Source organism: Barbus barbus (assembly GCF_936440315.1).
Source record: "Barbus barbus genome assembly, chromosome: 12".
Lineage (NCBI taxonomy): Eukaryota > Metazoa > Chordata > Actinopteri > Cypriniformes > Cyprinidae > Barbus > Barbus barbus.
The window spans coordinates 16,253,472-16,263,847 of record NC_136740.1 but is presented as its reverse complement, the minus strand read 5'-3'; the positions used below and the strand labels follow the sequence as shown (position 1 = coordinate 16,263,847).

Genomic DNA, 10,376 nt, shown 5'->3' with positions numbered 1-10,376 from the left:
GATTTGTGAAACAATGTAGGCTATGATTTGATTGTCATTTTTACAGGACTGTAGTCGGTGTTTTCAAAACCAAACATACGGTTTTTAAGGCAAAAAGTAAATAAATTAAATAAATACATTTAAAATTATTAAATCAACAAGAGGTCGCTTATTGTAATTGATAAAAATAAATTTTAATCTTATAGGTCTTTGAATGTAAATGTTAAAAGGTCATTTTAGCGACGTTCGCCGCGCGTGCCACACGTCTAAATACCTCTAAAAAAATGAACACATTTTTTTTTTTTTTTTACGTTTGTAACATTTAAAATAAACTCACAATGAAGGTTCTTGTAATAGACATACCGTCCGAAATCGCAAAAATACTCGCGCGAGCAGCGTTCGTTGTCTTTGTTATCTTATCTAGCGAACGTAACTTATGTTCATGGGGTTATGCCTTCATTATGAATATATAAATAAAACATTCTAATTCAATATTAAACTATAAAATCCATACACTACAAGCGTTTAAGGCTGCACCGCACCATTTACACAGAAGCAGACTTCTTTTGTCATGTCAGTCACACAATGATACGCACACACACAGACACAGTCATGTATAGATATATACTTTATTAATTCTCTCTGGTAAAATAAAATTACAAAATAATTTCAACTTCAAACGGCTCCTCCCTTATCTATAATTAATATTAATAAAATCGTTTTTTATACAGCAATCATAATTTTCATGACGAATGAGAAGAATGCTATCGTATAATTATAATAAATATGAGCTATAACTGCGTTAGTAATAATTAATGGTAAAAAACTGAGCGATACAAAGCTAAGTTTCAGTAATAGCATACTGTACAATATTCCAAGCGGATGTAATTCAGTATTCCGGCCACAGGATGTCACTGTTAGTCAGTTTTCAAAAATGGTCTCTCCATTGAAACGGGGTCAGAAGTAAAATAGTCTCTTATTCCAACACCATTGTAATAGAAGCAATTCCACTAAGAAAATGACTCAAATCAATCATTCTACAGTTATTTCCGTGTGAGCAGCTGTTCCACCTTGATAGGGTGGTTTTTATAATGTATCGACTGGCTTCAGCATCGCTCTTCGAAATAATGCTTTGCTCAAATGGCTGTTAGTTTCTTGCAGACTGTAAAAAGTGCTGTCCAGATTTCATAACATTCTCAGCTGTTGATTATTTATAACTCTCTAATACCAACCACCCCAGTTCCAATAAATACCTCAGTCCATTTCAGTCAACTATAGACAGAGCACTTTGGTAGCAAAGACGGAATCAGAAAAAGTGTGTGTGTGTGTGTGTGTGTGTGTGAGTGAGTGAGCGTCCATGCATGTTAACATGTCTGAGTCAGTGTCTTCTAAAATGTATACATTCATGGTAACAGTAAATTACGTCCGTTTTTTGGACTACATGGAATATGGCAGTTTCATCATAGGGTTTTTGTGCAAATGTTAGCGTCTCCTTCATCATGTTAATGTATATTCTGTGGCGTTAAGCTGCGTAATGCTTGTAGTTACAGTGCATCGTATGTAAATGTGTGTGTATGGTCATCTCTTCGTTTCAACTAATCATCCATCTCTCCACCCCAGAGGGAACTTCCCGCACCAGCATCTCAGCAGCTGGAGCTGCTGGTGTTGGGACTGTCCTCGGTGAGCCGAGTAGGGACGGGGACGGGGACGGAGCCGGAGCCGGAGCCGGAGGGGGGGTTGGCTAGAGGCAGGCTGGCAGCGGTGGGTGAGAGCGCAGAGGGCACAGTGGGGCTCAGGACCTTGGCATCACGCTCACGCAGCAGTTGAATGAGCGCGGCGTGCTGGGTGCTGAGCGTGGCCGACAAATGAGCGGGCAGAGCATTAAAGCCGGCCGTCAGCTGCTCCACCCGCTGCTCCAGACTCAACATCTGCCTCTCCAGATCCTCACTGCGGTCGTTCAGCTCAGACATCAGCTCATACATGACACTCTGCATCTATGTGGAGAGAGAATGAGAGCAGAGTTAGACAGAAATACTGTCGTAAAGTAAAGCAAGGGATTCAGAGCAGTCAAAGAAAGAGAAATGGAGTACACATATTGTACAAGAAAATAAGAAAGTTTAAACAGAAAGAGTAGAGATAATAAATAGAGCAATAAATACCCGGAGGAAATAAAACATCTCAAATGAGATCTCTTTAAAGTCAACATGGTGTTCACAATCCATTTGCTTTTTAATGTGATATGTTTCTGAGGAAAACAGGATTTTCACTAATAAAAAGTATTGGATGGGACTTGATGGGAATTATCTATCGGGAAATGACTGGGTTGCGAACAGTGGGCGGTATGTGCCATTATGGAGTTTGCTAAAACAAGTAGCTTTGGCTGTTTTTTTACATGCACTGATGCACCATTCGTAATAGGACCAGGAATGTGCATTAAGTAAATATGGTCCATTTTGATCTCATCTATCTCAGTTGCTTTGGCTAGACAGCCAAATAAAATTAAACAGAGATTAAATGGAGACTTTTGCTGGAGTCTCCAGCTTCTTCATTTTTTCATATGAGAAAAATACTCCAGTAATCTCCCAGCTTTTCCTTTTGAGGTTGTCAATGAGAAAGTGTGAAATCATCTAAACTATGCAATCCATATTAATTTTATAGCATGTCAATAGTCTCTTTCTGTTTATTCTCAAGACATTTAAAGTGGACCTATTATGCAAAAATCACTTTTCTAAGGTGTTTGTACACAGTTGTGTGGCCGCAGTGTGTGAAAACATCCAGCCTATAATGTTACAAATCCACCAACTAATTTTTTAATAAAACCAATAAATCATTAACAGCTGTTTCAGATTCTCCCTCTGTTCACGTCACAGAGGGGAAAAAGTCCCGCCCATTTGTGATGCTCACTGTCCTATTAGCATAAACACAGCCCTGAGTGAGAAGCTGCAGTCCGCCATTACTGGAGATATATACAATGTCAGCGCCAAAGAGGCTTTACAAGTGTTGTGTTTTGGGATGCACTAATGAACATAGGAGTCGCCATAATCTCCTCCCATCTGAGCAGAGGACACAGTGGTTAAATTTCATTTTCGAAGGAAATATCCCAGAAAAAATCGGTAATGTCCCCTAAATGTTTAGGAATCAATACCAACGCTTCATGTGCGAACATCAGCTCCAGAAAAACTAAGTATCACGCGTTTGTTTTCCAAATTGCCCTTCTGAAAGAGCTTCTTGTCACTCTGTAAGGCTTATTGCTAAAGCTATCATTGTCTCTTGTGTGTTTTCACTGATGCTGCCTTCAAGTGCTACCAGAATGATCGTGAATAGGAATGTGGCAGTCAAAAGCTGCATATGAAAGCAATGTGAGTTGATTGCTTGAAGTTGTCGAGCTCATAAAAGAAGTGGGACTTTTATTTTAAAGTTTAAGATAGCACGAGACCAGCTATGTTGTTATTTTTATCCCGCTGTGCTCCCCGTCTGTGTAATTCATAAATGCAAATTTATTATGCACAGTATAATGAAATGACTGACTCTGAAACCGAGTAGTTTTCTGTAAAGATAACAAACAGGCTTGTATTAATAGTGGAATGTTTATTTGCAAAGGCTAGCACTGCTAATGCAGAGCTTGAGCTCTTGAAGCTCCGCCCTCTTCTTCGGGAGCAACAGCTCATTCACATTTAAAGCAACATACTCAAATTCAGCGCGTTTTGGCTCATACCCTAAAAGTGGCAATTTTAACAAGCTATAAAAAATTATCTGTGGGGTATATTGAGCTAAAACTTCACATATACGCTCTGGGGACATCAGAGACTTATTTTACATCTTGTAAAAAAGGGGCATAATAGGTCCCCTTTAAGAGAAACATCTGAAACAAAGATGATACTTGAATGAAATGTATTTAAGATCTCCAACAAGTCTCCAATAGAAAAGGGTACCAACTGAGCAATAAAATGGTCCTCTGGAACGGGTAAATAACTTACAGAAGTCTAGTAGTCTTAGTCCTATTTACTATTTTTGGATTGTTTTTACAATAAAAATGTTTTTTTAAAAGTTCAAATTACTTGAGAAGGAACTATTTGAGACAATATTATTTGTTTTTAAAGAACATATCTTGAATGAAGTTTATTTTTTCTTGCACCACTGGCAAATATTTTGGCTTTACGCATGAATAGAGAACAATTTTGTGAGGTTTATGCTCAAAAAAGAAAAAAAAAATCCAGTCAGGCAAGAAACATCAGAAGCAAAGTTGCATAAGATATTAACACTTGTCTTTTCTCAAATGTCTCAAATAAATTTATCTTGCTGTATGGATCTTTACATATAATTAATGGGAAAACAAAATCCTAAGAAAATGATTTTTGCTGTGACGTTTTGTTAAATAAAGAACATTTAGAGAAAAAAAATGTTTCAAAAGTGGGCAGAGAGAGCATGCAATAAAATGTACCTTGAGCAACCCAAATGAATTGTGCTCATACAAAGCTCTAAAGGCCGACTCACAACATGTACACTCTGCTACATCTTCAAATATCTAAAAAGAAAATGCTGCAGTCTAGGAACACAACAACTCGCTCTCTTTCAGAAAAAAAGCACATAAAGAAATAAAACACTAGATACATTCAGAAAAAATGCCCAAACCCACACAGCAATCACGAAAAATATCTTGAATTGCACACATTTTCTGTCATTCTTCAGCTTCCTGTCTCTCTCCCCTCCCACCCTCCCACCCTCTCCTCATCTCCTCGCTCCCACTGTCATCCCTGCTTTAACACTTGCTCAGGTTGCTAGGAGACACAAAGCCACAGAAACAAACGGGTCAACATGGAAACAGTTAAATGCTGAGATATATTTGGGAAAGCAAAGGTATGTGTGTGTCACCAGGCATTATGTGTTGCAGTCGATGTGCTTGCAACCTTGGGCGTTATAAAGTGTGTGTATGTGGAAAATTGCAGGAAAGGGAACGCAATGTCATTGAAAGTGTGTGTGTGGGTGTCTACTGTTTCCTAACAGATGTAACGTGCATATGCGTGGGCTCTGATGTGCGGTCATGTCTGTGATTTGTGTTGATGTGTGTGCCTGTACAGTAGTCTTACCTTTGATAAATCCACCAGAGTATTGGCTTGATCACTGAGTTTTCTCTGCTCCATTTTAACATTTCGTAATCTAAAAAAACAGGGACACACATACACACACAACCCATTAGACCTCCTTCTAATCTCTCGAGCACCAACGGCCCTCAATTTTAAACCTCAAATAGCTAATTAACTTAATCATCTTGTTTTCTTCATTTGTTTGTTGTTGATGAGAATCCCCCAAGATGAACATGCAATTACAGCGTAAATCCTAAAAGCATTAGACTTAAAAGGATTCCACAAGTGTGGGATTTCTTTAAAAGAAAGGCTTCGCTTTGAAAGGAGCCCTTAAAATTGGCGGACAGGGCCACGAAAAAACAGTGACAGGATGATTAGAGTTCTTCAAATGATGAGTAAGTGTGTGGTGCGGTGGGAACCACACAGAGGATAGCATTAGCATCAGCAAGCTAACAGTCAAAGAAGCTGATACAGCAGTCACAGTTTAGCCAAACTAACAATCACAAATAGTAATATAGTAGTGTAAGGACAATCTGAAAAGTCAGAGGGACATGTTATTACCAAATTGGATAGGCTTATGCATATAAATTAGGTGATATAATATTTGCTCAGCTATATCAATACATAATATCAATGTATCAAGCTAGCTCTAGCCATTTTAGCATTAGTGCTTGCGTATTCGTCCAGTCTAAAACCAAAGCAACCGGCTTGACAGAGGCTTCTGTTTGGTCTTAAAGGGAAAGTTCATGCAAAAAAAAAAAAAGTTTTGGGGTACCATGAGGGTGAGTAAATGATCACAGAATTTTCATTTTTGGGTGAACTATCTCTATTGAACTTGATTTACAACATTTGTATTGAAATGTTATTCACACCACCTAAAACGCAATTAACATTTTCCAAACAGTGGGGGGATACATTTTGAAACGTCTAAAAGTGTAAGTTAAAGGGACAGTTCACCCAAAAAATATATATTTTTTTCATTTGTATACATTGTTTTTGTTCAGATCAAAGCGTAACAACGTAGACAACGTATCCGCATGGTGCAGCTGACATAAAACAGCATACGTTGTTTACGTTCAGTGGATACTCCCCAAAATAGCGGGTGACGTGGAGGAGAGGAATTGTTGAATAAAGTCGTTATTTTTGTTTTCTTTTTCACACTTTCTCTATTTTTGTTACTATTTCACACAAATAGTATTCTCGTAGTTTCGTAAAATTACAGATGAACCACTGATGTCACATGGATTATTTTAACGATGTCCTTGCCAGGTTTCTGGACCTTGACCATGGTAGTATGCTTGCTGTCTATGGGAGGGTGTGAGAACACTCGGAATTCATCAAAAATATCTTAATTTGTGTTCCGAAAATGAACGGAGGTCTTACAGGTTTGGAATGACATGAGGGTGAGTAATTAATTTTAATTTTTGGATGAACTATCCCTTTAAGGTCCGTTCACACGGACGATAACTACAACAATCAGTATAGCAATGGACAATAACATTGTGTTTATTACAAGTGCGCACTGCAGGATGCCACTTTAAATGTTCAAGCTCCTTAAAGTCAGGTTGATTCTGTTTTTATTAACAATTATTCAAACTTTTTGTTGTAGTTATTGTTTGTATGAATAGCACTTTACAACCATTTATGAAAATTAACCATGGTTTTATTGCAGTAAAATTGTAGTAACCAGTAAAGTGATTACCATTTGTATAACCACAGTTTTACTACAAATAGCATGGTTAAACTATGGTTAGTGTAGCAAAACCATGGTTAATTTGTGGCTAACATGGTTTAACAATAGTAACCATAGTTTTTTGGTTTTATTTTGTAGTAAACCATGATTAATTTTCGTAAGGGAATGGGTACTACATGTATGATCTGTGGGATCAAATTCTGCTGATAAGGCCTGAAAACATCAAAATATCATGAATTTGGTATTTGGATGATACAAAAAAACGTCTTAGGTTACGTATGTAACCCCAGTTCCTCAAAGGAACGAGACGCTGCGTCAGGAGACGCTTTGGGGAACGCCTTCAGCGTGACCGGCTCTGAATACCAATGAAATCTGTCCAATGGATGGGAGGGACGTCACGGGCGAGGTGACGTAATGACCAGCTGGTATAAAAGCACGTGCGGTGAAACCGGCGTCAGCTTCTAGAATGAAGCAAGCGCTGGCAGGGATGCCAGAAGTGTGGCCTCGCGACGCAGCGTCTCGTTCCTTCGAGGAACTGGGGTTACATACGTAACCTAAGACGTTCCTCTTCAGGAACTCGAGCTGCGTCAGGAGACGCTTTGGGGAACGAGATACCCACGGCACCAGACTTCCAAGTCCCTGCCCTGTGTGTATCCATACGGAGCATAGCTAGGGCGAGAGAACGGAAGAGCCTGGAGTGGCTCGCATGTCCAGGCCATAAAACCTGACAAAGGTCAGGGGTGTAGACCATCCCGCAGCGTTGCAGATGTCCTGGATAGGGACACCTGCGAGAAAGGCCTTGGAGGCCGCCACACTCCTCGTGGAATGAGCTCTGACTCCCATCGGCGAGGGGAGGTCAGAAGACTCATTGGCCATCTGAATGGCATCCAAAATCCACCGACTGATGGTCTGCTTGGAAGCAGGAAGACCTCTCTTAGGGGGACCGTAGCAGACAAGCAACTGGTCCGCCCTTCTCCACATGGCAGCTCTGTGGACGATTTAGCTTTTGCTGGTTAGGCTCTCGAAAGGGAGGAGGACTAAAGGTCAGCAGTACGACAGGCTGTGGCATGACCGAAGGAACTTCGCAAAGTCCAAGTGAGAAGGGGCCACTGACAGGGCCGCAAATCCCCAACTCTCTTCAGAGATGAAATCGCCAGAAGAAACACGGTCTTCAGGGCGATCTGAGATCTCCTCAATAGGCTCGAATGGATGCCTACAGAGAGCATCAATACCACAGCCAAGTCCCAAGGGGGGGCCCGGGACCGTACTGGAGGCCTTAGCCTCAGTGCACCACGGAGGAAACGTGTAACTAGCGGGTGTCTGCACACTGTCTGTCCACCAAGAAGGGTGTGGTAGGCCGAAATTGCCGCCACAAAAACCTTCAAGGTGGAGTGGGCTAACTCTGTGGAGAGTCGAGCCTGCAGGAACTCCAGCACTGTACCAACCGGGCAGTTAACTGGGTTGAGCTGGCGACCTCCGCACCATGAAGTGAAGAGTCTCCACTTCAGGGCGTAAAGTCTCCTCGTAGAGGGAGCTCTGGATTGGAGAATGGTCTCAACAACCTCGGTTGAGAGACCGGAAGCTACGAGCCGTGCCCCCTCAGGGGCCACACCCACAGCTTCCACAACAAGGTGCCTCCTGCCTGTGAGAGGAGATCCCTCCTGACTGGAATCTCCCATGGAGAGCTGTCGAGGAGGGAAATCAGGTCTGAGAACCATACTCGGCCCGGCCAGAACGGGGCTACTAATAGCAACCGGAGTCCGTCCCGGCGCACTCTCTCCAGAACTCCAGGGAGCTGGATGACATAGAGAGTACCAGAGGGGACATTGCGCTGTCTGAGTAGCGAAGAGGTCCGGCTGAGCCTGGCCAAACACTCTCCAGATCTGCTTCACCACCTCGGTGTGAAGCATCCATTCCCCGGATAACAGCCCCTGCCTCGACAGGGTGTCTGCTCCCATATTGAGATGCTAACTTAGACGCTCAGAAGGGAGCGGCATGCTCAAGGTGACCCTCTAAGTTGAGGGGAACAATGCCAGCTCGACCAACAGGAGAGCCGGAAGGGAGCAGCATGCTCATAGGTGACCCTCTATAGTGAGGTGAGCAATGCTAGCTCTACCAAGGCAGAGCTCTGGAGAGCGGAGAACTTAACTCTCAGCATGAGAGGGAACTCAGACACTCAGAAGGGAGCGGCATGCTTAAAGGTGACCCTCAAAGTTGAGGGGAGCAATGCCAGCTCGACCAACCAGGAGAGCTCGGCCTCATAGCCCACACAAGGATCTGGTGACACTGCTTGACAGTGAGTGACTGGCCTTCTTTCACCCTCCTGACTTTCGTGAGGATTGACTCGATCCGAGCAGGAGACATACGTGCCTGCACCGTGGTCGAATCCCCACCACCCCCAGATAAGTGGTTCTCTGTAATGGAGAAAGCACACTTTTCAGTGTTCAGTCTTACCCCAACACTTTTAAGTGAGCGAGAACAACATCTCAATGTTGAGCTGCCCTCCGCTCTGATTGAGCGAGAATCAACCAACAGTAGATGTAATTGAGTATGTGGACGCCCCCTAGCCACAGCGGAGCTAACGCGGCGCCCACACACTCGTAAAAGTGCGGGGTGAAAGTGCCAGATCGAAGGGAAGTACTCGATATTGGTAAGCTTTGCCCCCAAAAGCAAACCTCAGGAACTTCCTGTGAGTGGGAAGGATGGAGACATGGAAGTATGCGTCTTTTAGATCTACGTGTCAAACCAGTCCTCGGACTTGATCTGAGATACTTACCTGAGCATCCTGAACTTCAGTCTGCTGACTGAGCAGTTCAAATAATGCAGATCTAAAATGGGACGCAATCCTCCATCCTCCTTGGAATTATGAAGTACCGGCTGTAGAACCCGGACTCTCTTCGTAAGGAGGAACCACCTCGATGGCTTCCTTCCTTAAGAGAGTATCTACCTCTTGTTCCATTACCAGAGCCCGCTCGGGGCCCACTAACGTGGAATTCACCCCGTTGAATTGAGGCGGACGAGAATCGAACTGGATTCTGTAGCCTCTCTCTACAGTGCGCAGGACCCATCGAGACACATTTGGCAGTACTTTCCACCCTGCTAAATAGTCTACTAAGGGAACCAGTCTCTCGAGACTGGCCTCTGGTGTAACCAGAGACCCCCGAAGGGGTGGCGAGCATCTCAGCTCCGCTACGGTTCTGGGCGGAAGAGACTGAGATGTGTGCTCGCTGGAGACCGCTGCACCCTGGAACACCATATGTGGCAGGGTTAGCAGATCGATCTCCTGAGGGCACTGGGGGAAGACCAGGACCGTATGCTGCGGTGAATCGTGCTCTACCCCAGCGGGGCTACCCTCATAAGCCCTGATCCCACTCACATCAGGGCTTCTTGGCCGAAGACCTCTTCGCCTGCTTGGCTGGGAGGTCCTTGACCGCGCACCCTTCTTACCACCCCGCTCCCGCAGGGGCAAGCTTGCCTATACAAGGAGCCAGCACGCGGCAGGGGCTCCTCTCGCCCAGCAGCCCCGTGAGCTAGACAGCGGCGAGGGAGAAACCGCTGGAACGCTGCCACCTGCCTCCCAAACGGAAAAAGGCCAGAAGGCAAAGTGGGGCGTCCAGAAG

General features: G+C 43.5%; 1 protein-coding gene across 1 annotated transcript in view; it reads right to left on the bottom strand.

Annotated features, from left to right (window-relative positions):
- Nucleotides 1-590: 590 nt before the first annotated feature.
- The window catches only part of LOC306877707 (small conductance calcium-activated potassium channel protein 3-like), a gene marked incomplete at its 5' end in the record, with an annotated part of 48,197 nt that continues 38,411 nt past the window's right edge, over nucleotides 591-10,376 (bottom strand). Inside the window, 2 exons of the mRNA XM_079429626.1 lie at nucleotides 591-1,973; nucleotides 5,067-5,136. Coding sequence (XP_079285752.1) covers nucleotides 1,623-1,973; nucleotides 5,067-5,136 — 421 coding nt within the window. The 3' untranslated portion in view covers nucleotides 591-1,622. The remainder of the gene's footprint in view (nucleotides 1,974-5,066; nucleotides 5,137-10,376) is intronic.